The sequence below is a fragment of the Aythya ferina genome (assembly GCF_964211825.1).
Source record: "Aythya ferina genome assembly, chromosome: 21".
NCBI classification, from domain to species: Eukaryota; Metazoa; Chordata; class Aves; order Anseriformes; family Anatidae; genus Aythya; species Aythya ferina.
The window spans coordinates 8,181,939-8,208,788 of NC_140319.1; the positions used below are offsets into that span (position 1 = coordinate 8,181,939).

Consider the following 26,850-nt stretch of genomic DNA (forward strand, 5'->3'; position numbering starts at 1 on the left):
ACGGCACGTAGCAAGTGAGGAAGCCAGCAGCAGCAGTTTCTAAGTGACTTAATAATGAGGTGACGGCAATATCTTCATCTTTCGCTGAGGAGCCCAAGGTGTGAATGCTTTCTAAGAACAAACTGACTCTTGATCTCTGCTTTGTGTATACAGCTCCATGGATGCAGTACTGAAACCGAGCACGTCCTCTGCCTGACGGAAAACTGTGTGTGAGTATGTGCATTCTGGAATTGTTACGGGCTTCTCGTGCATATCCCACAAAGGCCTTTATAGAGAGCTCTTGATCAGATAGCAAAGCATCACTATTTTTCTATGAACAACAACCCATTATGTCCGCCTCTGCACAACACTTACCTGCTCTAACGAAAGGCTATCTGCTTTAGTGAAAGCCTCCAGGTTTGTAGACACTTGTGGTTCAGGTACTTCTTTTTGTTGAGGCACCTCTGTTCCTCTCCCAAGAAAACACCCCCTCAACATATGTCCCAATCTTATTTTTCATTATTACTACAGACCGTTTGTACATGCTGTGGAGGCACTAGGCTTCCTGCATTCTGTTTAAACACAACCTAAATTTAGTATATAACTCCGGTGGATTACTAAGGAAAATCCAGCACAAATAAAACAAAATAAAAGGAGGTGTAACTGTCACTTACATTCTTCCCTGGTTTCTACTTCAATTTCTGCTTCTGATTCCTTATCCTCTTCAGGGGCAGTAACAGTGGCCACTGGTTCTGGGATAGTCTGGTTCTCTGCAGCAAGTTTTCTTTTCCGCGGCTGGACGGTGCTGCTCAACGGCTCACTGCTCCGCGACACTACTGTGGCACAGGGGGGGTTGCTCACGATTTTCTGTTGGGCTGGAGGTGCAAGTGCCACATTGGGGGCCACAGCATTCTCAAAGCTTTTGTAGGAGTAAAAACTGTTGGAGAGGGGGAGGCAAAAGGAAGGAGAATAGAGTCATATTCTTGTCTTTAAAACACCTCCCAGTCCATGTGCTACACTGAAACTGCAAGACACAAGACACTTACAGGTGACAGTGAGGTTCCATCCATTTGCACCAGCTAAGAATCTGGCTATGTATTTCTTAAGCGTTATGCACTCACTTAACTGTAGAAATGATTTATACTGCTAATTTCCATCCAATTCAGGAGGGATCGTATTTGAAGTACCACGTATTCTAAGGGCACCAAACAGATTAGATCCCGAGTCTAAAAGTTATTATGCTGTTTCCTCATGATCTTCAAGCATTATTGATTTTCCTAGTCAGACTTCTTTAGTTCTGTCTGTCCACAAATATTTTGTAAACTTGGAAACAGTACTTCCTTAAGAAAGGCCACAGGAGTGCAAAAAGCATGTTCTTGAGTATCTGTAATTTCTTGACACAGAATGCATCTGAGTGCACGTACGTAAAGTTGCACTTAAAAACAACTATGTTAAAGAAAAGCAATTTGTATTGTCAAATACACAGAATTTTACAAAGTACAGATCAAAGACTGCCTTTGCAACTTTAATTCAGCATCCACGGTATGATGTATCCTCAGTCATACATTAAAACTTCTCCGGATCTGTTGAAGGTGTTTTTATCCCAAGACTTAGGTTGGCCAAAGGCACACTCTTACACCAGTTTAACCCTTCTCACCCTTCTCTCCTGACCTACTTTAAAAAATCTGTTTAAAAGCAAGGATATGATGGGAAGCTTTTTTAAAAAAACAAAACTAAACTAAACTAAACAAACAAACAAACAAACAAACAAACAACAACAACAACAAATAAGAAAAGTCAGTCCCCGTAACTTCTAAGAAACTTGTTCATCGGGGCAGCAGAACATGTTCTCCCTAACACCCACTAAAACACCTGGCCACTTCAGTCAAACTTTCCAAAGAAACCACTACCCCCAGGCAGAAACCTGGCAGGAAGATTTTTCAGGCCGAACAGATTGCCCTGACACTTTCCGCTCTGTGACACCAGCAGCCCCACCTATGGGGGCAGTGACTCATTCCTGTACCGGTTTAATCATGTTGCTACTGAAGAGCAGAATCTGGCTAACAGCATCAGCTCTTTGATGGGTTCTGCAGCCCGAGGACTTTTCCACTGCTGTGCCGTGACCCCCAGGACCACTTCCCACCAGGAGGGCAGGGGTAGCCCACTGTCCCTTCAGTCCCCTGCCCTCCTCTGCTATTGCAGACACAGTTGAGGGCCCAGCCGTGGCTCTGCTGGCGGCGTGCTGCCAGGCCCGTGCTGCAGAGCTGCTGCAGCTACCAGGCAGCAGTTGCCTGGAAATGGCTGCCTGGTCCCTGGCCACCTGCCCCAAGAGAATAACTCAATCTTCCTGTAAATAGCGAGGCCCGAGAAATTCTGATGACAACCCCATTATCAAAATTATCAAAAGTTCATAGAAGCAACCTTTGTTTCAGACCTTCATGGCACATTTCACCACAGAAAACGTATTTAATAAATGCACAGAATACCAATTCCTATTTTTGTTTCCTTCCCTTCTGCTAATTAGAACACTGCAGCTGCAAATGCTTTTTATTCTGATACCAGTAGACTGACTGAATTACGAAGCCAGTGGTAACAGTGCGAGGCACCAAACACAAAGCAACTTGCTCTCAAATAAACCTCCACAGTTGCTAGCCCCATCTCTCCTTCAGTTCACCTCTCCTTACCTGTCTCGGATCAACGCAGGAAGATGGCTCGAAAGCTCTTTCTCATTTGCTGATACAGCAGGGGACCAGGGCCGGAAAGCTGAGAGACGCTGACGGGGGTGGACACAGCCAATGCTCTGAGAGAAGGAGGGGAAAGAAAAATGAGTAAATACAAATATTCTTTTAAAAGTATTAATCACAAAGGGGCATTAGTTGTTATTATTAAGGCCACATTTCATTACCCCTAAAACTGCTCCCCCACTGGCTAGGACCTACTTGCTTAGCAGGCTCCACTGAAGAGGTGACTGTACCAATGTCAAACCCCACTTTTTTTTCTTTGCTTTCCAGAGACCACACAAGGCTCCTGAGTCTTTCAGGATTCTTGTACCTTATGGGCATGGAGGAATTGCTTACTTTGTCAACACAATCAAGGGCAGTGAACGCTGGAAGATGGCAAGGAAATTGGGAGGACCGCCTAACTCTATGCTTACCAGGAAAAGGACAGAAATGTTATTAATTTATAAAAGCTGGGTGAGGTCTTTCTCACATTTTCTCTTCTGGTTTTAGTAGAGGGATGTTATATGGGAATTTGATCTCTCTTTTGATTACAAAATACTCAGCAATCACCTTATTAGATGAACTGGATAAGGACCGTAACCAACTGGACTGTTTCTCCTTCTCAGTAGAAGCTGGAGTTTGGGAAGCAGAGTCATCTATTTTGTTTTTTTTGGAAGCAGGAGGATCTGAAGGGACCTGAAACAAAAAGAGTCAAATGTAATTACTCATTTTGCAATCAGCTTAGAACCAGGTTATAAAGCAAAAGCAAAATTTATATTTAAAAGTAAAAATCACTGCACTTTTTTCCGCATTTTTAAACCTAAGGAACAACAAAAGAGTGAAGACATGGGAGAGGCACAAACTACGACACAACGTGGTTTCATTCCTTCGTTTAGAACACCCAGATAAAGTGTAGGTGGTGCAGGAGTGACAGGGAGAAACATAAGTGAGACATTCACACCATGTTGCAGGGAAGTATCTGACTTTTATTATTTTTGTATGCAGAAAGGTAAGTTTTAATGTGGTTGCTGAACTGGAAAGATTATTTTAAACGAGAACAGAACAGACTTTGTTATTCTGTTTGCAGTGGTTGTTATGCCGATGACTTCACTACCCCACAGCTGCAGTGGATTCTGGGGGTGCTGCCAAGAGCTGCTTTGCCTTTTCCACAAGTGGCTCAGCTTGGCCCATAAATCATCCCCAAGCATAAGAAAGCCCTTTGGCAAGCAAAACGCCTTTCCTTCAACACTGTGAAGGAATAAAATTCCTATAGTCCCAGCGTGGCTTACAAAAAAATTGGTAACTACTGGTTTAACTGGTGTGCTGGGGATACCAGCTTGAAGCCCTGCCAGTACAAACACGTCTGTCGGCAGGGAGGGAGAAGGTTCTGGACCTTACTCTGCCAACAAGAGCAACATACCACCTCCGTTCCTCTTCCTTCTCCTGCCTTTTTTGCAGTTCTGAGCTCGCTCTGTTTCCATCAGCCTGGTTCTAAGGAAGGTGGCAGAACCACGCTGCGAGTACCAGGAACAGCTTGACTCCGCGCTCGATTGTACAACCCCACAGCTCACTGTGGTTTGGTGGGCAAGTATTTATGCCTGTTTTGCAGACACACCTGAATGGCAACATTTTGAGAGCTGAAATGCTTCAAAAAGAGGTGTAATCTGTCAGTGAAAGAAAGGATCTTACTTGCCTGTAGCTTGTGTTCTGAAAATCAGCCCCCTTTAGGGCATCTGAACTGGGAACTCAGAGACTGTTTCTGCGAATGGTTTTTCACTTCTGAAAGTCGTGATCCCAGTGACTTTACCTGAAGCATATGCGAGGGACTGAAAGCAGCATTGCTAAATTGCGCTTGTCCAGACTCCCAGCTGACTTCCAGGCAAAGCCAACATCTAGGTAACTAGAGCAACACCATCCCTTCTGCACACCTTAATTAGCAGGAAATGATGACCTGTCCAAGAACAGCCTGCTGCTCACATGGAGGCAGGGCACGAGTACAAATACCCAGCCAACGCGAGCTCCTCTGGCAGCACGCGGTGCTTTTAGGGCTCCTCCAGCCCCACGTGCATAGTAACAGAATCAAACCAAGGCTGGAGGCTTTAGTAAAACATTCCCTGGCACTCTGGAGCTTGGGACAGCTTTCCATATGTAGCAGATGAAATAGTATGACATGGGTGTGTGTATGTGTAACTGCAAGTACAAAATTAGCCCGTAGCAGTGCCAAATGCCAGCCTCGGTGGATTTGCAGAGGATTCCTCCGGCACAGCCTCGGGCTTTCTTGGGGTTGACGCTGGTACTGGCTATGGTGTGGTACCTCCCGTCTGACCCAGCTAAGACGAGGCATTCCAAAACACTTTTTGTAGAAATCGCAGGACAATGCATTGGAAAAGGTTTGGTTTTGCTTTCAGAGATGCTGTCTGTGCAGAATTAGTGACAGCATGAGAGAAGTATTTGGCAAGTGACTCCTGATCCCAGCCCTATCCACTGGGGATGGTGAGCAGTGTGGGGAGGGGAGCCTGGGCGGAGGGTGGGGAGGAAGGGGCTTGGAATGAAAAAGGCAGCAGGTGGCAAGGCTCAGTGCGGAGACCCCTTCCTGCCCCGAGCACCACTGCTCGCGGAGCAGCCGCCCCGACACTGCCCCTCCAGCGCCATGCGCCCAGCGTGAGCTGGACCCACACCCCGGGGCAAGTGCAAATCCGAGCAGCCTTGGGAGAGGAGAGCAAAGTGCCCGGTTCTGAAAGGGATGGGGGAGAGGTTTAACGAGAAAGATCTCATTTGCACTTTAAAGAAATCAAGTCTCCTCTCCAGCTTCCTCCACTGTCCCCCTTCTTTTCCCTGAAGTCGAGGCCGACATCCCAGGCGCAGGAGGGCTCTGAGCACAAAACCCATCAGCAGACAAGGGAAAGATGCTCGACCTTTCGTTGCCAGGAGCCAGGATTGACCTGAAAACATGAGATGCTGCAAGAAAACACGCAGTAAACAAGGTGTGTGCATGGGGGGAAAATGGTTTTTCCTTCCCCACAAAGAGATGGGAAGAAGGTGAAAAAAGGGGGAGAGGGAACAGGTGCTGACTGCGGATGCAGGTTTTGTACCTTCAAGTCATCTCCCACCACAGCACTCCAGCATTCCTAATGGGTCGGTGCTGTCTACAGGGGTAAGGCACTTCAGCTGGACTTAAAGGACTTCTACCAGCATAATTCATGAACTGCTGGGATGACCTTGGCCAGCTTTCTTTCCATCCCTCTCCCATTTTGTTTATACAGATCTCTGCTGCTTACAGCATGGATTGCCTCTTCCTACGTGCTCAGCAACACCCCTACATAAGAAACAACTTTTGGGTCCCGTTTTAACAATGCAGACATGCAGCACTTCCACCAGTTTTCCCACCTGGTGGAAAACATTCAGAGAATACATGTCATTATGTGTCAAAAAGGGGAGGATATCCCAGAAACTCCTGAATTGGAAGGGGTCTGGCTACAGCCCGTAGTCATCTGGCGAGTCATCACTCTGGTGTGTTCCTGTCCGCTTGGATATCCCCCTCCCGCTGAAAACGCTTCTGTCCCTCTCCCCCAAAATGTTGTGGCTGTGTCATGAACTCATCAAAAACTCCACCTACGAACACCAAAAGCAGGTCAGAGCTGTACTGTACTGCACTCCTGGAAAAGACAGAATTAAGTTGGCTGTAGGAGATACTGAGGGGAGGCACAAGACCACGTCTCTTGCGACTCACCGATTATATCCCATCCGGGTTAGATCCCAGGCAGCGACAAACAGCAAACCCTGCTCTGACACTTCCATCCCAGCCCCAGCCCCAGGAAACCTCGGTACTGGCTCCAGTGTGGATGATTTTCTTTCATTTTCTCTCTTTGACAAATATTGGAATATATGAAGTCACAAAAGAAATACAGAAAATCTGATGCAACTTTTTTTGCCATCTCTTCATGCATGACTTATCAAAAACTTCAACCCAAACCCTACAAGACTGGAATAAATATTTCCTCATTTCTTCCTCAGTTTTTCTTCCACTGCAGCAACTTAATGACTTGTTATCAAATAGGCTTTGCACTTGGCAAAGCGGTTTGTTAATACACATTTTCTCAAATCCACAGATGTAAGAAACTTCATGACACAAAGTGGGCCCAGAAATATTATGCAAAGCATTTACTTAAGCTTTTGGACCGTTGTTTTCTAAAGCAATTGATATTTGAGGGAAAAAACATACATAGAAAGATTTATAACGTTCCTTGAAAAGGAATCTCAAAGTACGTTCCAAAGGGAAATTTTGGCACGTGAACTTTCATGTCAGCCCTTTTAAGACAAACTGAGACTAAGCAGCCTAATTTGGCCTCTAGCCAAGCAGAGCCACATTTGACATGTCAGATCAAATTTCCCGGCTCAGTTCAGCAGTGGAGTAACAGAGCACGAGACCAGTGGAAAGGATTTTTGGCCCTCTACTTCTCACACAGCCCGGCCCCACAGCACCAGGCCAGCATGGGGAAGGGGGGTGAGAGTTGCTTCTCATGGCAGAGGACAGAAGATGAGCCCAGAAGAAATCCTTTAATTTTGTGATTTGGGACTGATCATGGAGAATATCCTTGAAGCCTGAGGATCTACCAAACTATGCTTCCTGAAACAATTTGCCTCTTTTCCCTACCTTATTTCCACTGCTACGCTGTGCTGATGAGGTGGCTTGAGCCCTTTGCTCCTTCCTCTCCGCTCCGCTGCACCCACCCAGCGCCTGCCGCACCTCTGGGGCACTCTGTGATGTGAGCAGGTATCCACCAGGGGATAAGCTAAGACCACTACAAGCAGGACAGTGCTCCTCTGGGAAGGAGGCCAAGCACAGGCCCAGTCCTGCAAAATGGTGAAGCCAATGGGACCGCTCACAGAACACGATGGGCACTGCGGTGGGGAAGCTTCTGCCTTGTTAAAGGGGGGAAAATAGGAGGTGAAGACTTGCCTAGGGAACTTAGCTTAGAAATGTAACTTCAGACAAGAAGTCTGTGCTCCACCTTCTGATCTGTCCTCTGGGGATAAAACCTCACCAGAGCTGGGAATAAATTTGGCATCAAATTCCAGAACCTAATTGAAAACACAGAGCTGTGAGGACAGGGAGGAACGGCGCATGTTTATCTGTGTGTGTAACCTTTCCCAGGCTAGGTGTGAACGCATTTCTGCTGCGTGTGGTGATGGGAACGAGTTGGGAGAAGAAGGAGGCCAGGCTTCTGCTCTCTGAATTCAGCGCTGCTGTGCCCTGGGGACCAGGAGCAGGTGCTGAGCCCCGCACAGCGCCGCCGCAATTCCTCCCTGCAGACACCGAGTGTGCTCCGTGACAGTGCGGGGTGAAGGCTGGGACCTGTGCCCTGGCCCAGTCCCCTCTGTTTAGAGAGGGGCTGGAAAGGTGGTTCCCACACCAGCACAAGTCACAGCGTCCTAAGTGGCATCCTTAGAAAGTTTTGTTTCTCCTCCCAATTGGTTTAATGTCCTCCAAGCTACCCCGATACCTATTTCTGTCTCCACAAACACATTTTGGAAGTAGTGGGAAGCTGAAGAACTCAATTTCATCCTCTGGTGTAAATCAGATGTGTCTCCATTGAAAACTGCAGCTAAAAAAGCATGTAAAACCAGAACAGGCAAAATAAAAAATGGGCTCTGAATCTACAGACAGCATAGCAGCGTTTTGCTCAAGCTATCTTTTTGCTGCTAGCTCATGCAAACAGCTGAGTTCAGTTATACCATGAGAAAGGGTGGGGCTTCCTGTCTCAGCTAATACTCCGTCTGGGTGTGAAAATTAAGCAGCTTTCTCATTAGGGGCACAAACCACAAGACCAGACGCCCGTCTGATACGAGCATGGAGAAACCCCAGAGATAGACTGCTCGGGTTCAAAACGTGTCAGACATCCCAAGATAAAAATACACGAGAAATGAAAGAGAGGAGCTGGTGGTGAGCACATTTCACCACCAGCATCTAATGCCCACGCTGGCACTCGGTGCTGAAGCAGCAACCCAGCTGGTGCTGCAGTGGCTCAGCACCCCACTGACCTGATCTGCATTTGAGGTTCATTTCAGGTTCGCTGGGTGGGCCAGGTCTCCCCACTGATTTTGTGAGCCTTTGGTTAAGAATTATTTAATGTGTTTTTCCTGTTACAAACTAGCCCTGGACCACCTCAGCTCACATTTTTCCCCACAGGAGCTTGGTGTTTGGCAAATGCCTGGCACAGCACCTGTCCTACAGCCGGTGGTAAGGCAGATGCAAGACCGTGGCTTTCCTCACCCAGCAATGGAAGTGAACCCAAGCACTTATCCCGATCTCTCCAGTTCATGCTTCTGGTAATGCCTGCAGAGCCCTAGCAAAGTCTCTGGATAACACTTGCTTAGATCACTGCTGAGAAATCAGAGTATCTGAGCTCTGTTCCTGCTCCATGAAGAGTGCACTGGGTAACAAAACGGGAACTGAAAGGCAGGACTTTCAGGTGCTATTCTAAGTGGCTTTACTTGGTCACTGATGTGACCATGGACCAGTTGCTTACACTCAGCTGACCCCCAGGAATAACACGGGTGCTGTTACTCAGCCATCTTACAGGGGGCCAGGAGGTTTTTCTTCTGCTCTGACTTGGAAGAAAAGGCTGCAAAGTCTGCTCGTAAGCACAGGGCGATGATTGTAAGTTGCACAGCCTTGTGACATGCCATTTCAGAAGAAACCTTTACCAGTGATGAGTATTCAAAGGTGCTTCTACAGGCTGCTGAGATGACAAATCCTGAGCTTGGGAACTGCCGCTGGAATTCTCCACGTGCAGCTTCTGTGAACTGCAGGCCTGGGTCTACCTAGGAAGAGGCTGAATCACGCAGAGCTACAAGAGCTCTGTGCTTATCTCGTTTGTCCTGAGACTTCTTTCAGATTTCTAGTCAAAATCAAACTAAAAAACAAAACCAGAGGTATCTGAAATATGGAGAAGAGCCCTTGATCTGCATCCTTTAAGCCTCCATGGGCACACCACCATGTGGTGAGAACACCTGCCTCCCAAAGCCTCTTTGTGACTTGGCCCAGAAATGATTCCTAACGTATCAGACGCCTTTAGCAGGACTGCATTTTCACATGGATTAAAGGAAAATCAGCTACAGACTGATAGCTGTCTCAATAATACAAGCTAAAAATAATGCTGTTCTGTGGAGCCGTAAGATTTACTGCTTGTCTACTGCATGTTTTTAAGACAGAAAAAGCCTACCCTGCTGCAGTGTCAGTCCTAGAAGTGTATGTAGCGTTTGTTTTATTCTCCTTTTTTTTTCCCCAGCTGTGGTTTTGCTGGGCAGCAGCCCAGGCAGCAAGACCAGGGAGCTTTCCATCTTCCCATGTTTAACTGCTCTGGTGGAAGCACAAGCACCCATTTTACCCCATCATCGGCGAGCGCACACCCACGGGAAGCATTTGCTTTTGTTCCTGCCTTCGGAGCAGACGCTGCCTTCAGACCAGCTCTGTGCGGGGGACCCTGCTGGGAACCCCCCGGCTGCAACCAACCTGCTCCCACTCCCATCACCGAGCCCTTGGGGCCTCGCCGTGTCTCTCCTGGAGGGAGATGTCCTGCTCGTGCGAAGTGCAGCTTTTACTGCACGACAGCCAGGTGAAGGCGACTGCTGCGCCATCTGATACAAAGAGTGCTATGGCAGGAGGTGGCCTTATAGACATATGGTGGTATAGGAGGTTAGTATTCTCTACAACGCTTCTACATAGCTCCTGGCTTAAGTCACCAGCCATTTTCAGGGCTTCTTGTCTTCTCTTTTATTTCAAGATTTCTCCCCTTGTATTTATCTTACTATAAAAGTTGGTTCAGGTGCCATTCGATGACTGCACTTACCCTAAGAAGGAGCAAACATTAATGCATTTCTATAATTCATGGTATTAAAAAAAAAAAACAGAAACAATGCCCCAAGAAAACACCAAATCCAGAAACTCAAACTTGAAATGGAGGGAGAGAATGCAAATAACGTCACCACTTCTCTACCTCAGAAGGATCAGTGAGCCTTCTGGGATTCTTTCAGGCCACTGTGCACTTTTCCGCACCTCGCCAACTTTTCCCTGTCTGCAGTGTCAGGGAGGCAGGAAGGGGAGCGGGAGGACACAGCTAGTGCTACTGGAAACTTGTGCTGAGAAAATGCTGAGCCACTTTGATTAGCTGCTTAATTCCCGATTGCAACAATTACTCTCTGATTTCACTGCTCCCCCTGTAAATCTATCAGATAAAATTATTCTTAGATACAGATCCACCTAACCTAAACCCGGCTGCCAACCCCAGCCTCCCAGCACCCCAAACCCCACAGCCGCAGCGCCGCAGCTCACGGTGCACTCGGAGCCAGCTCTGCACCACCCCCTCGTCCCAGCAACACGCGGCCACGATGACAACACCGCTGCGCACAGTCCACAAACAATATGCTCCATTGGAGGCTCCAACAATGAGCTCTGTTGTGTTCTAGGCTCTGTGGCCTGCATCATTTGTGTCCCTGTAAATTAAGCTGAGTACCCTTGGACTGTTACTCAGAAGCCACAGGACAGGCACCCCACGAAATTGGCAGTTTCTCTTCATTTTCTGCTTTTTATGGTTTGATGGGAAAACATCAAGTATCTCAGGCCTGACAGTCAAACAAAGTAGGAGGCAAATTCTGTGTAACTGACCGACAGGTGGAAAGGGAGTTTTGGGTGGTAGGAAGGCAGAGAAGAAAAAAACAGAGGACATCCTCTGTGCCACAGAACCATGTTCAGAAAGCACAGCTCCCTGCACCATGGCTGTAAGGACCGCATGGGTTGTTCAACCTTAGAAGTTGCCAACTCTCCAAATACCACGTTTTTAACACCTATTCCTTTAGTCTCAAAACTCTAGGAACTTTCGGGAGTTGCTCAACAACAGCAGGATCTCCCACCCCAAGTGATCCTGCATCTCCGGCTGCTCTCGCTGGGACCCCTCCGCAAGGGGCGAGGATGGGGAGCTGACGCGTGACACGGGGCCATCAGCAATATCAACGCCAGGTGTGGCTGCAGCTGCCTCCTATCTGCACGGCAGCAGTTAGCCCCTGAATAAAGCTCTCCTCTGATTTTCCTTCCTTCTTTCTTTCTTTTTTTTTTTTTTTTTTTTTTTTTTAAGAGACATCTGAAAAGATAGCTGCTTATTTTCTAAGCGATGTACTTGGGATTTGGCTCCTCGTGAAGCAACTGGGAGCCTCTTTTCCACTGGCTACAAGTTTGTTTTGCCCTTCCTGTGGAAACTAAAAGTTATGGCTTGAAACGAATTCCCTGCCCTGTGGTTTCAAACAAAACAAAACAAAACAAAACAAAACAAAAAAAACAGCTCCCGCTTCCCGCTGGTTGAGTCGAGCCAGTGGTGGAGCCCAGCGCAAAGCAGGTCAGGGGACGGCGAAGGAAAAGGGCCCCTCTTCCCCTGGCCGTTTGTGTTGGCAGCGGCTGGCTGGGAACTCTGCGATGCTGTGGCAGGCCGAAGGAAGGGGGGTGCGACTGACTGAGAAAAACAAATTAAGCAGGCATGTGTGCCTGCGCACACACAGGCACGGGGGCGCGAGGCAAACAAGGCAGGTTTGGCAGCTGGAGGGAACCGAGGGCTCGGCCCCCGCTGCAAGGGAAGCGGAGGGAAGTTCTGCCATCAGATTCATCAAGGAAAATCAAAATTTCCTCTGCGAACAGATCTGCTTTGCCTGATCCTCGCTGAATTGTTTGTGGGGTCATGGTTCTGGACGTTAAAAAGCCCTCTGTGGATATTTTCTCCTCACATTTTCTTTGAAACGAACCCAGGAGCTCTTGCCGTAACTGCACGTAAGTTCCAGCTGCACACTCTCTCCAAGGCTTCGGTTCCTGTACTGTGGAGACATGTCCACTCTGCCAGCCAAGAATCTCATTTTAATTTCAAACGTTACATAAAAGGGCAAATATTCCCCTTGCGGTTTCCACTAGTATCGGCTCTACCAGGCGCGGTGTTCTTCCTCCAACACCAACTGATGCACCAAGGCTCTCAGCGATGGGGTGGTTTGGGAACCCCACAGAGGGGAGGGAGGGCTCTGCATGGGGCCGAGCTCTCCCCAGGTACGAGACCAGCAGCTGCAGCTCCAGGGTGCCCTGGTTTGGGTTCCTCCCCAGCTCCCGTGGGGCCTGCAGAGCTCCCTGCGGCACACAACTGGCCTCTGACTCAACGTGGTGACGCCCCCACAAAGCTCCCAGCACCCCACAGTTCGCATTCCTCCTTTTAGTTAATTACAAGGACGGTATTTGTCTGCAGAGACCTCCTTGCTCTTCAGCACTCCTTCCTCTTGGGTTCATCTGCCCTTCACTCACCTCTCCCCCTTCACCACCCTTCCTGAGCACAGCGTTTCACCGCTCTGTTATGCTCCAGCTGGGTCCCCCATAGCCTTCTGTGCCAGAACTTCACCAGGCACTCGGGCGTGAGCTGAAACCCCCTCGTATAGCACTGAGCATCAGGCAGAAATAAGGCAGGATTGTAAGGATCAACTTTATGGAGAGCTGCCAGAACTACAGCTCCTTAATCATTTTGTATTTTTAACTGCCTGTGTGCGTTCTGAGGCAAAGCTCTAAGGTCTGTGTTTAGTCTTAAATCAGAATAATTACGGGAGGGAAAGAAAAATAATCATAATGGCAGAGTCAGTAGGAAGCGCGTATTTTACAGCACGCTCTCACAATCCAGGGGCAGGATCAGGCCCTCGCATCCCACCACCTCAGCAGGGACTCGCGGCAGGCTGCTCCTCCTCCTGGCCCGTGGCAAAGCCTGGCACATGTGCGCCGGCACGTGACGCCCAGGGGAGAGGGCAGCGGAGCCGGGCCATTCGCCAGCCTGCGCCAGGGCCGGCAGTCTGACACGTCACGATGAATTACTTCAAAGGCAGAAGAGCCAGCAGAGCGTGGCAAATACAACCCCACTTGTCTGCACAGCGACCCACGCTTCCTCGGGGTTATTTATAGGGCCCCTCCGACAACCTGCTCCGCATCCCCACCCTTCTGCGACCTCAGGAAGACACCGTTTGTCAGCAGATGTACTCGGGTTCTGGGGCCATCTTGGTAACCAGCACAGCAAGGCCAAGGGTAACAAGTGCAAGGGGATCAAACGCTCCCAGATCAGGGACTGATGTTTCCAGATCTGATGCAGGTTAAGGCAAAGTGCAATGGAAGCCCCTGGTGCTGATGAACAAGTGGTGCGAGGCCCCCATTAGCTCGCTGGTTCCCGTAGGGACTGCTACCTGCAGTCTTCACCAGAAGAAGATGTACAGACTTGGCTGAAGGAGCTCAGCAGTGACCATACAACTAGAGATGTTTTGGGTGCAGATGGGTTTAGGTGCGTTAGACACTGAGTGCATTCAGTATCATCAACGAGAGGTTCTTCTCCTCGTATCTTTGCTGTCAAGACAGGCCATTGCTATAAAAACGCCGTTTCTGAGGAGTATCCTCTTACCAGCCATATATAGAAGATAGGAAAAAACTTAATTCTTTACTTACAAAATGTTTTGAAAGCTCCAGACAGGCAGATGCTTCCTTAAGTCCCCGACAATAACGTGTTCTACAATTCTAGGAAAGCCACAAGAAGCTCATCCACTTTAAGTAACTGTTATTACTTCTGAAACCTCCCCAGAGCGCCGCGGATGAAGGCAGAGAACCAATTACAGCGTTAGGCTTCCAAAGCTGCTTTGGCTGCCTTGAGAAATGAGCATCACGCGCTCTTTGCTCCAGATGCAGAGTCGGGGGGCAAGTTAGGAGGGGAGAGACAGGACAGGAGGGCTGGGGCGACGAGACCTGTCCTCGTTCGGCAAATCCCTGCCGCATGTGGCTCCTCCCCGGCCAGGAGGGCTTGGTTCAGGAGAACCTGCCCTGTTCCAGTGGATGCCAGACCTCAACAGGCCTTGTTTCAGCTGCGATGTTCACCATGCATATGCGTTGGAAAAGACTTCTGTCCTTTACCAGGGCTGGTACCAACCACCACCAAGTGGAGTAACTGAGCAAAATGCTCCGGACACCTGACACGCTCACCGGTGAGGCAGGGGAAGCCGTGAGCAAATTATCTCCTTCAGGACGCAACAGAGAGACAAAAAACCCACCCATTTTCGGTCTATCCCAAGATAAACTCACCTTTTGACTTCAGATAAAAGATCTAACAGGAAACACCCCCAGCCCATATGCAAATATATAGAGCTGGATACACCTCATCTCAAAACACTAATTTTGTATAACCAAATGAGGCAGTAGAAGATAATTAGACGGGAAAAATGGAAGGGGAACGGGATGGACAGGAGGGGAGAATCTGGGGCAGCACAAGAAGGCTTTCAGCTCTTGTGTAACGTGACAGATTTTAAGCCTTTAGGGGGAGAACTGGCTAAGCAATATTGCAGTGCAGCGTGACTGCGCAGCCACATGGGTTGTGTCTGCTGCAACTCTATTAATAGGACGGGAGATTAGAGAGGTCTGACTCCGGATGGGCTGCATCCACCAGGGCGATTCCTGCTTTCTGTCCCTGCTGTCTCACCGCAGAGGCTCGCAGGGGCGTTCCAACAGGACGTGCACCCCGACGGGGCCGCTGGCCACGCTGCTGCCGGCTTGGGCTTCCTGTAGCGGAGCGAAGGGGTTGCCGGCCTGACTCATCTCCCAGATCCCACAACACATCCAGGCTTCTGTTTATATCTACTTCAGTTTAACGGACTGTAAACACGAATTTAATTTTAAGTGTTTAAGTGAATTGTAGAATTTAGGGCTCAGTTGGTACGCCTATAATGAGCTGGGCTTGTTGCACCGAAATACTAAACGTGAACACCCACCGGGCACGACAAGCACGTTTTTTCCCTCTTACTTCTCACTTCGGTGTTACAATGTGAGTTCTATTCCACATCCCTCTTCTGCGTGCGTAATGGGCCCGACCCCTATAAAGACGGTCAAATAAATATCTGGTGACCTCACGAGTATGAAAATAAGCTTATTTGAAACAAAAAGTATATCTTCAGGGGCTTTGGCACTAACTTTCAATTATTTTTAATTGCCTGGAAAATTAAAGTAAGAAAATAGTGTGGTATAAATGTTAGGGAACATTATTAAGCAGTTTTCATAATATCTTAGCCGTAGCTTAATGGACAAAAAGGGTTTTTAAACCTCGGTCATCTGTTCAATATGAATGGACTGTCTGTTCCCATACTTCCTCAAGGGGCAACTGAACCAAAATATTCCGTGATAGAAACCAGACTCAGTTTGACCTGGTAGGCATCGAGGACTCCACAGAACCTCCAAAATTTGGGTTTAATTACAAACCACCACAGAGCCTGGACTGCAGCCTGAGACCAGAAACACAAAAAAAGGAGTTGAGAGAAGGTTTGGAGCTACAAACACCAACCTCCCTTCCCCCATTTTCCTTTTCTTAGCCATGGGATGGAGTTTTCTCTCCTATCACCAACAGAACTGACTTACAAACTGCGAAGTAAGCAAGATTTCCAAGGTAACTGTCTAAGTCTGCCCTTCTTGGGGAATAATGCTATCACAAGTCTCTGACATGTCATCAAACACATCATGGGAATCAACACAGAATTGAAATTCAGCCCTGGTACCGTGACAGCTTCAAAGTCTCAGGCTTTATTTTTTTCTTTTGTCTGAAACTTGGAAGCCTCAATCCAGCCTTGCAGCCTAGCCAAAGAGAAGCAAAACCTTAGGTAAGCTCCCATTTGTGGCCTGCTACATTCTGGGCTGAGTAGAAGCGTGCTACATTTGTGTCAAAGTCATGGTATATATTAGCAATAAATACCTGACCCAGAAGTCTTGGGTCGTGGGGAAGACTGAATCTGGCCCTCGCTCTGTGAAAGCAGGCAGAGTACCGCCAGTAGGAGCACAAGGATGATCAGACTCCCGTGTGCTGGGAGTGAAACTGCTCAGTTACACACTTGCTGCAGTCAAACACCAAAAGAAAAAAAGCACAACCTGAACATGAAAGACAATGACGATGAAGCTAGATTGGCCACCCTTTCACTTGGGCAGCCCAGCATAAAAAAAGGAGTTCGAGTAGACCAAGTCATAGAGTAGACCAAGTAGACCAGTAGACAAAGTTCAGATGCAAGCAAAGGCTTTGTATCGATTTTATTCCCTAGTTAACCAAGAAACTACACCACTAGTTCCAATGCCAAATCTTTACCCTGTATTAAGGACCCCTCTGCTCCCCATTCACAAGAAGGAACCTAACACCAGAGCAGGTTCCCCTGGAGGTTCACCAGGATGCCCCTATGTTAGAGCCCACAGCCCGCCCTGGAGCAGAGCAATGCACCCTTACACCACTCGCTTGCATGGGGCAAGGTGTGTGGCTGGCTGGCTGAGATTTGTCACCTGGTGCTAGGCACCAACATGGCAGGATCAGGCCTGAGGAGGTAAAATGCCACCCAGAGACTGAGCACAAGCAGACGAGATGGCTCTGGGGGAGGGCTGGCTGCAGACAGGGCAGGTTTTTGTCTCCATAAGGAACAAAGTAACAGCCTGCTGGGATAAATGCACAGTGCTGCCCACGGTGTAAATTCAGCTTAGAGAGTGTGAATCAGAGGGAAGTTGACATTTCACCTACAGAAACGCTACCGATGCTGAGAAATATAGAAGTTCATCTCCAGGAGAACCTTCCTGGCCAACAATGGGAACAAAAATCATCACCTGCAAGTAGACATAAAACTAAACTTACCACTGCAACAGCCAAAAGCTTCAAAGGCCTCAATCACATCAGGGCAACAATAATTCCTAGACATCTAAACTCTCCCGTGCATGGGGCTTGGGGGTTGCTTTCCAAGGAATTTTGCTCAGGTTCTCCCAACCACCATGGTGAGACTTCTGCTTAAGGGGGAACAGAACTGAACGAGGCTGCGAATTCACCACCTCCGCAAAGCTCTCTGCAGCGACCTGCTAACCCTGTTCCCTGCAAGGCCAAGTTCAGCTAACTTCCCCAGGCTGAGCCGTTACTGTACAGAAGCAAAATCCTGCAAATGGAACAAAACCTGAGCATAACAGAGAGAAAGCAGCAAATTTCAGGAAGTGGGAAGGAAAATTATTTAAAATACAGAACAGAACCCACAACTTTTATCAAGGAATACGGATTAATTTTGTGGGAGAGAAGTTTATCATTTCCACTGCTGCTGCTGAAGTGGGAGGAAGGAACTGCGGGAAGCCAGGCAAATAATGTCTGGCTCAGCTGTTCAGGGTAGCAGCTGTCCTGAAATCCTCATTGGAGGGAACAAGCCAGGAGGTCAGGGAAGTCATGATTATTTGGAATGAAGAAGGAAAACAATAGGTTGGGGCCCTCTGTCTGCTTGCCTTTCTCATGTCTTTTGTTAGCTGTTGTCTTCCCAGAATAACTGGCAAGCTGCGTTCTAGGCAGGTCTGGACTTTGGCTTTGTCCGTGCCTTTTCTCCCTGCAACTTCATAACTAAAAAAGTGAGACCCCCTTGAAATTTGGCTTTCTCAGCCCCCGGCTTTGTTGAGTTTCTCTCCTACGCACGAGCAAATGCTGAGCTGCAGGTGACAGTCAGCGAAGCCATCCAAATCACTGCTGTGGTACCAGTTATCTCAGAGAAACTTCAGAGGGGAGGGAAAGGCAAGTGCAGCCGGTCACCTGGCTGTACACCGCGAAATTCCACTGGACAGATCCTGGGGGCTGATGGCGTTCCTCGTTCATAGCAGTCAGTGAACAAAAATGGCCCAAACCCAGTTCGTTTGGGGTGCTGTGGCAAAACGTGGTCCTCATCCTGTCTCTCACAGGAGAGACTCAAAAGATCGGGTGAAACATAATAATAATAATAATAATAATAATAATAATAATAAACCACTTTAATTTAGGATTAGCAGTCAGTGGTAGAAGCTCTTTGCCTATGGATGTAAGGACGAACACCAACCCTGCTGAATGTTACACTGCAAGCAGTACTAGGGTAAAACTATGATCAGAGAAAAAAGATTTCTGGTTTTGAAGTGCTTCCCCTCCCCCCCCCCTTTTTCCTCCTCCTCCATACAGCTTTAATGTTGAACCACAGATTAAGGGTTTTTGTTGGGTGCCATCAGAATTGTTTAATGGGATGCTTCTTGTGTTCAAATGTTGGTAAAGAGACTCACGCATGGATTTGAATAACATCTTGGAAGAAGATTGAGAGTTTAATAAGAGGGCAGATGGATTGAAAGATTAAAAATTCATTTGATCCCCAACTCCCAGGCAAGTAACTCCTCCCCTACACGTACCTGATTCCTGACACGATATTAAGAGGCAGAAGGCACGAGAATAAAAGCCCAACAAAACCCAGAAGTTTTCATTTTATCCTTGGGACAGGCTTGATCTGGTTGCGCAGGAGATGAAACCACATTACAGTTAGGTGATTTCCATCCTGGATATTCACCATCAATAAATTTGAAATATCCTGTTGCAGAGCAGTGCTATGTGATTTACAACATCACCATACTATTTGTGAGAGCTAAACCTTTTTTCTTTTTTTTTCTAATGGTATTTGGCTTGGCTTGTTTTTTTTTGAACTGCTGCTGTTCAACAGAAGACATGTTTCTCTAAGCTGATTTCTCCATGGCTGAGGATTTAATCAGGTCAAAGTAGCGATTAAAGCCTGGACTATAACCACAACCCTTAAAGGGATCGCTGTAACATTAAGCTTTCCCCCACTCCCCTTTAAAATCCAAAGTGATGTAGTATCTATCTGTCGGAAATGTAAAAAATATCTCCGATTTGCTACCTTCTGTGTTGCCCTGGATAAGCTGTAAAACTATGGGTAAGTACCAAGAGACTAAAATATGCAAATGAATTAAGGGCTGTACTTAATGTGAATGCATTAGCACCATCAAGATGTCCCTGAAGGTGGGTTTTCTGACACTCACTTTACTCCAACACATCCACTGCGAGCTCCCAGCACAGCTACCTCAGCCCGTCAGGGCTCCTGACATTCTTTCCTACGGTTTTCCACTTGCTACATTGTAGGTCTGTGGTTCTTTCCATCCATCCAAAGACAGCACGACAGCATGTTCAGAGTGGTGAGAAACAGAATAAAACATGTAAATGGAGCAGCGTTTCCACAGCCCTGCACAGAGCAAACATTAAGGCCAAAAATGTTTTTTTTTTAGTGGCAACTAATGTCAGAAATTACACCTGACTTGACAGCAGCTTCAGGCATGACCTGCACGGAGAGCCAACAAGCTTTGCCACCTTGCACACCAGCCCTGCTCCCAGCCTCACTCTGCACAACAAAAGCAGGCCAAGTGACTCACTCCGGTGAACGCCAGAGCTCGGGATGAAGGCTGCTGCATTCTGGCTCCTGAGACTGTGCTCCAACCACCAGAAATGACTGCAGGCTCGGTGGGTGTATTATAAAAGAGGCAGAGCACCACCAGCTTCTCCTGGGCTTGGTGGAAGACCCGCATCGGGCGTACAAGGGACGTTTCCAAAAGCATCGATGGGGAGCGCGCGCCCCGCTGGCAGTCAGTGTTTGTCTGGTGAGCCTGCTTGGCGGCTCAGTCCTCTCCTCACTTCCATCACTGTGACACCTTTGAGATACCAACTCCTGCTTGGTATGTGGGATAACATCTTCTTCCAAGCTATTCCTGACACTCTACTCCCACTCCCCTTCTATGTGGTTAACCATTTTAGAGCTGATTTGGGTCATGACTAATAGGATCCGATACTAAAATCATGTGCTGTTGGCAGTATCCTAAGAGCTATCGGTACCCAGGTAGGATGCAAGTGGGGGCAGCCTTAAGATGGGTGGGAAGGCATTCGCATGGGTGTTTTCTTTCTTCCCCTTTTAAATTATATTTAGCATTAAAGCTGGAAAAAAAAATAGAAACCTCACCTTTACTCTTTTTATAGTCTATTTCTTTACTTTTTACATCAGTCTAAGCCCAAACTTCCTAACAAGGGCTGACAGAGTGGTCTCCAAGCATGGCTAGGATGGAGTAGGGACACTGAATATGGAAGTGCACACTGCTTAATTTAAAGATTCAATGAATTAAAGCAGTCATGCTTGTTGTTTAAATCTGGGATCACACACCTGGGTTTTGTACAAAATTCTCTGGTTCTAACTATTTCCATCTCATCCCAGTTAATGCAAACAACACGTACCCTTCCCGTGGAGAGCTCCAATTACCATTTCTTGTTTTCACAGAGAAACTCATGAATTTGAAGGAAGAGACACCCCTTCCCACTTCTGATGTTGGGAGGACGGCAAGAAGAGCACCCTAATGGTTACAAAGGGCAGAACTGCTGGCTGAACCCCTGCAGAACGGCTGCGAACTGGGGATGCTCAGCCTGGAGAAGAGAAGGCTCCGGGAGACCTCGTTGTGGCCTTGCAGTACTTGAAAGAGGCTTTTAAAAAAAGATAGAAAGTGACTTTTTGTATGGGCAGATAGTGATAGGACAAGGGAGGAATAGTATTAAACTGGAGAGCAGAGATTTGATAACATCTTACTGAGGCAACACCTCACATCTGGTATATTTTTTGCAGTACTTTCTGTTCCATATGAAACACTGAAGCTACAAGAAGGACTTGAATGACTGGCTCTCTTCTTGCCATTTCTTTTTTAACTCTGACACAAATAACCTTCTGGCTCAGAACAGCAAAGAAAACGATGCACACTTTTCCCCAGATACAGGAAGCCCTTGGGGCAGCAACCACACGGTGAGCGGCAACCCCTTCCTGGGGCAGAAAGGTGTTACCTGTGAATGCCTGGAACTGCCCCCAACATGCAGACCACAAGTAGAGCAAGTTATCCACATGCAGATGCGGTTTAGCAGTCACAGGCAAGGTACCTGGCTCTGAAGGCTTTTACCACTCCAGCTACACGCCTGCCTCATTTTCCCTGCTCGAGCTGTGCTTTTGGCCAGCCTGCAGCATGTTTACACAGGAGGCTGCAGCTCAGCAGCCCGCCTCACGTCACCTCTGCACAGACAACCCCAGCAGGGCTGTCTGGCACGAGGACACCGCGCAGCCGTACACACACACACACTGCCTTGTTCCCCGTCTCCCCAGAAAGGATTCTGCAGATCACTCTCCGGGAGAGAAAGGAGCACCACCGTGCTCTGTAGAGTCAGAGCACTTCCAGTGCAGTGCTGAGGCTGCAGTTTTGCTCTGTCCTCTATTTCCACTTTCCCTTATGTCAGATCACATTAAAGTAACAATCAATTTCTCTGTCTGTCTCTCTCTCGCGCCGTGCAAGCACCACCTCTCTTCCCCCCAAGTCTTTCAGAGGCAAGGGAAACTTGGCTTGCAGCCCAACATTCATCAATAAGCCAGCGACATGGCTGGTGGAATAACCTGGCAGCAGTGTGTCTTCCTTCTTCTTTTTATTGGCTTATATTCAAGCCTCACACCTGCTAAGTATGATTACTACAAAGATTAAAATTTGCAGAGGTGCAAAATAAAAATAGCAGACACGCAGCCTGGGCAAGGACATGGCTGTCCGACCAGGCAAGGTTTAACCTGAGAGACTAAACAAAATTAACCCCTTCTTACCGCTCCAGCATCATACTTGGCTTTAAATAAAGATGTTTCAAATGCTCAGGCAGGCACTATGCAGGGCTGTCAGCTGAGTATTGACAACACCAGCAGTATCCTAATGACTTCTAATGTTCACTAGAAGCTGGGGGCAAAATCCGGTTTTCACATCTCCAGGCACGCAGGGATGGATCTGTGCAAGGAACGCACGGGAGCGATGGCTTCATCCCGCAGGAATGATGCTTTCATTGCACGTTTTCCTTCACCACAGCTATGCCATGTTCACAGGCAGAAATATTTGATCAGTATTTAAGGGTCCACCGCTCTGAGCCCTGCGTGAACCACAAGTTCCAATTCCACCCTGAACTGACCCGAGGGTCCAGCAGGGACGTGCCGCGCTGCCCACACCACAGCAAAGCCAGGCTGAGATTGAGCTCCCACGTCCTGGGCTCGCCCAGCACCCTGCTCGCCTGGACTGGGCACCATGGCTGGCAGAAGAGCCAGTTCAACCTGAGAAGGCTGCATGAAGGAAGACTAGCTCTCCACAATCTGCTACCTGTGCTGTGAACTCTCGATGGACATGGATAAAAAGCAGGACGCAAAGCCTCTGGGTGTGCACACCTTCTTGTTGTGTCCATGTTAAACTAGGGAGGGAAGGTGAGCAGACCCAGGTAGAGCAGAGAGGCACAGACACTCCTGACTTGCATCAAGCAGTGCAGCAGGACAGGTTAAATGGCTGCACACAGAGCACAGAACAACCCCCAGCACCTCCCCGAGGCAGGGCATCCCGCCCCGCACACCTCTGTTTCCCCTGCAGATGGCAAACAAGCTGCCCTGCACCGTTCGTGCAGTTTGTGCACATCAATACAAACTCGCAGAAACACACACTCTTTCAAAATATGTTGAAAATCTGTAATTTTAAACAGCAGTTATTCCGTTTCTTGATTGGCTGGGAATTTTTGTAAAGAAAAATGGAATATAGCAAATTGCATTTTTCACTGTTATTGACAAAAATCCATCTGTTACTTAAGGAGAAGAAGCGATCTCATTTTCAGCTCGGGCTCTTCACTCTGGGTAACGATCGCAATTTCCCCTGGCCACACGCTGTCCCCCCCCTTGCTCGCGGCTCTGCTCTGCCCGAATCCCTGCAGCTGTGCCGACAGCCTCGAGCCTCCGTGCAGCTCACAGCCAATTCGGAAAGGATTGCTGGGCCCAACAGCATTACTTCTCGCTACCAAACGGGGATGAGATCAGAGCAGGGGTTCCTGGCTCCCTGCTCCACGACCTGGAAGCCACTCTGCCCCTAAAGCAAATGCTCCTGCAGCAGCACCAGTGCCACCAAGGCAGCCGCCGGGGCTCTGCTCCAGGAGCAAAGACATCAACTCCCAGGCTCATCGGGTCCTGCTCTCCCCTAAGCCCTCCGTATAAACCCAGCAGAAAGGGGAAGCCGGCATCTCCGAGCCTTGCTGATAGACCAAAGCTGATTATTTTAGCTCCTGCCAGAGGCTCGCAGGATTTTAGGGGGAAAATAAAAAAAAAAAACATGCAGCAGTGCAGGTGTCTGTGAAAATAAAGAGAAACCACCAAGTCTCCTGGGAGGAGGGACTGCGAGGAGGAGGGGAATTATTGTGGTTTAGAAAAGGGAAGGGGCTGGTAGAGAGAAATGCTATAAAAGCACCATGACGACAGCGAAGGGTGATGGAAAGGTCAGTCCCTTTCAATAATGCTCCTTTTTTCTTTCCAAATGAAACACTTGGCCACGTCCATCGGCAGAGTTCAGCTGGAGGTAAATGACCAGACACGGGGCCATAAACCGTCTCGGGATGCAGCACTGCTCTGCCATGGGTGGGGCTCGCCCTTCAGCCCTTTTCCCCTTTCTCCTACAAAGCCAATTTCCACAGCAAAAGACCCCAAAATTGCACCAAACAAAAGGTGCTCTTCTGCGCGTCACAGGCAGAGCGGGGCTGTAACTCCTATTTACCTCTAGCAAACACCTCTGGATGCCTAGCGCCCGTCAGGAAGGATTGCAGGAGTGAAAAATAAGGTATTTTCAATAATGAACTAGTGATTAATCCTGATAGGCATGCAGCCCTTAGAATTACTTTTCAGCTGCTAGTGGTAGGTGGTCAAATTATACCTTTCCATCACATTTCCCGCCATTGCACATCTCCTTGGTACATTCTCTCATGAAACGCTGTAAGGATTCAGAACAATTAAACCTAACCACTGAGTAATTCCCACTCCTTTTTTTCCCCCTGATATGAAATCACTCTTTCTAGTGTGGTACTGAAGTGCTTTAGGAGAATAAATGTGAGCTCGGAGTTGCAGCTCAGTATTAATGCACAGAAATGGAGCGCTGTAACAAGAGGTGCAATGCAAAGGTTGATTATTCCATGCACGAGGCGCTGTGGCCAGCTGAACGGTTATTTAGGGTTTTCTTCTGTGTGTGACATGGGGAAAAGCTTTCAGGAGGGAAAAAATGATTACTGGGTAGCTAATGTTTTTAATATTACACAAATGAGGCATTTCATACCTACCCTAATATTCCTTAAGACCACGAGTTTTTGTTGTTTATGCACTGACAATGGAGCCTTCTAATTTATTTGTTAGGAGCAGCGGGGTGCTGGCACATACGCAAGGATGGCAGGGAGCAACAGATCCAATATTCCTGTAAAGCCACAGGAAACTTTGAGTAGCTCTCCCTTCAGGGCTGCAGCTTTCCCTTCACCACCGGAGCGAAGCCTTTTACATGTATGGCAAGTTCAAACGCCCTTCATCTGCTTTAATGTATTTGTGCCTGCTGCTCCTCGGTAGATCTGGCGACTGCCCAGGTCTGCTGCCAGCTTCTACACACCGCTCGCTCTTCCTCGCAAGATCCTTCCACCTGAACAGGGTGGGTTTGGTGCTTTTAAACAAGGGGAGGGGGTGGAACAGTGTGGTCATTTCTCGCTTCTACCGAGCAAGTTGGTTTGTATTTTATTTATCGTTTGTTGATTAATGCTGTCCCCTTCTCACACTGCTTTGGAATAATAAAACGGAGTAGTTCCTTCCTTCCCAACTAAAATTGGAAATATGAAAAGAATACACAGAAAACAAAAAGCCCATTTTTTTTCCCTCAGATCCTAAACCTTCAGCTTCTCTTCGGCAAATTCTCTATCACTCTTTTCCCCTGTGATATCAGTTCTCTTCCCATGGTCACTACCAAGCATCTGGCATTTCAGCTAGATGGCTGGGCTGGGCCTGGGGGGGAAGAAGGGGATGCCGGGTTCTCTGCTGCCATCAGGGATCAATAATACAAGAAGACTTCTCTTTTCCATCAAGAATTAGAGGAAACACTGAACGTAGAAATACAACATGGGCTGTGGTGTTATTCTGCTTGGGAAGTTTATTCATTAGGATCCTGAGTACGTGAAAAAGGAATGATTTGTAGGAATATTAAGGTAGCATGGCTATGCCTACAGTCTCTTTGTTTACAACCTGTTCTTGGGCTCTTTTGAGTTTTGCTGTTAAAAAGGCTTTACAACGTGGCTGACAGCTTTTCCTCCCTTTATTTTTCATATGCTAACAGTGAGTGCATTTTCATGCATATTTTTCAGCAACACAAATTTAGGATTTCACAGCGCACGACCTCTGCAGGAGGAGCAGGCTCTGAAAGTCCTTAAAGAATGGGGTTGGGGTGGGGGGTGTTGGATGTGCCACCCCCCAAAAAAAGGGAAAATCAAAAAGTAGGGAATGAGCAGAGCTCTGCGGGCAGTAATTACAACAACACCTCACTGCCTTTCTGAGCACTCCAGTGTGACTCAGCCCCTAACAATGCCTCGGAGATAGGAAGTGTCGCTGCCGCTGTGTAATAAGTGGGGAAACCGAGGTAGAGAAATGGGGATGTATTTGTCCAAGGCCGCACACTGAGGTCGTACTGCAACAACAGAATGGCATCTGCCAACCCCCAGCCATGTACTTTCTTCTGAATTGAAGTTCCCTTTAGCCGGCAAATTGCTCATGCAAACCGAACAGGTTGCTGATATCCTTTCGGTAGCATCCACGCTGGTATGCCTTTGTGAAGAGCTCACCAGAATGGAAAAGAATTTGAGCTGTTAAATTACATAAGTGTGTAGTCACCACCTAGCAATGGAGAAAAAAGGGCTGGATATTTTCAGTTACAACTAGATTTTCTAACCAGATGGCCAGGAGAACTGACGTCACTCACATTCCAAATTACAGAGCTGCTTGAAAGCTGCTCCAGCGCTAAGGATGCAACCAGGCCTGCATTCTAAGTTGTTTTCCAACCCCACTCTGCAAAGATACCGGCACTGCTTCTGCTGTGATTTTTGTTACCGCTGGTGAAAATCTGCTTCTTCTGGGACACACCTGCCCCAGGCTCCCTCAGCCTCAGGGATGTTCACATCTCCTTCCACCAGAATGAGGAAAAATTCAGTTAAAAATAAAGCACGGGCTTAGTATTCAACACAAGCTTTGGAATATGGCTTGACAGGGTCATCAGAAATCCTTAGCCTGGGAAGTTTTCTAACTTTCACTGAAAACTTCACAGAAGAGACTGTCCACTGATGTCTGCCCAAACTGAAATCACCTGAGCGGTTCGTGCTGCGCTGCAGAGGAAAAGCTCAGGGAACACACAAGGATCCAGGCAGTGCCACAA

At 47.9% G+C, this 26,850-nt stretch overlaps 1 protein-coding gene across 2 annotated transcripts in view; it reads right to left on the bottom strand.

Annotated features, from left to right (window-relative positions):
• The window catches only part of SKI (SKI proto-oncogene), a 134,807-nt gene that overhangs the window by 11,921 nt on the left and 96,036 nt on the right, over nucleotides 1-26,850 (bottom strand). For both annotated transcript variants that reach the window (XM_084494723.1, XM_084494722.1), the window contains 3 exons: nucleotides 3,270-3,395; nucleotides 2,664-2,779; nucleotides 654-916 (listed from right to left, as the gene is read on the bottom strand). In XM_084494723.1, coding sequence (XP_084350849.1) covers nucleotides 654-916; nucleotides 2,664-2,779; nucleotides 3,270-3,395 — 505 coding nt within the window. The remainder of the gene's footprint in view (nucleotides 1-653; nucleotides 917-2,663; nucleotides 2,780-3,269; nucleotides 3,396-26,850) is intronic.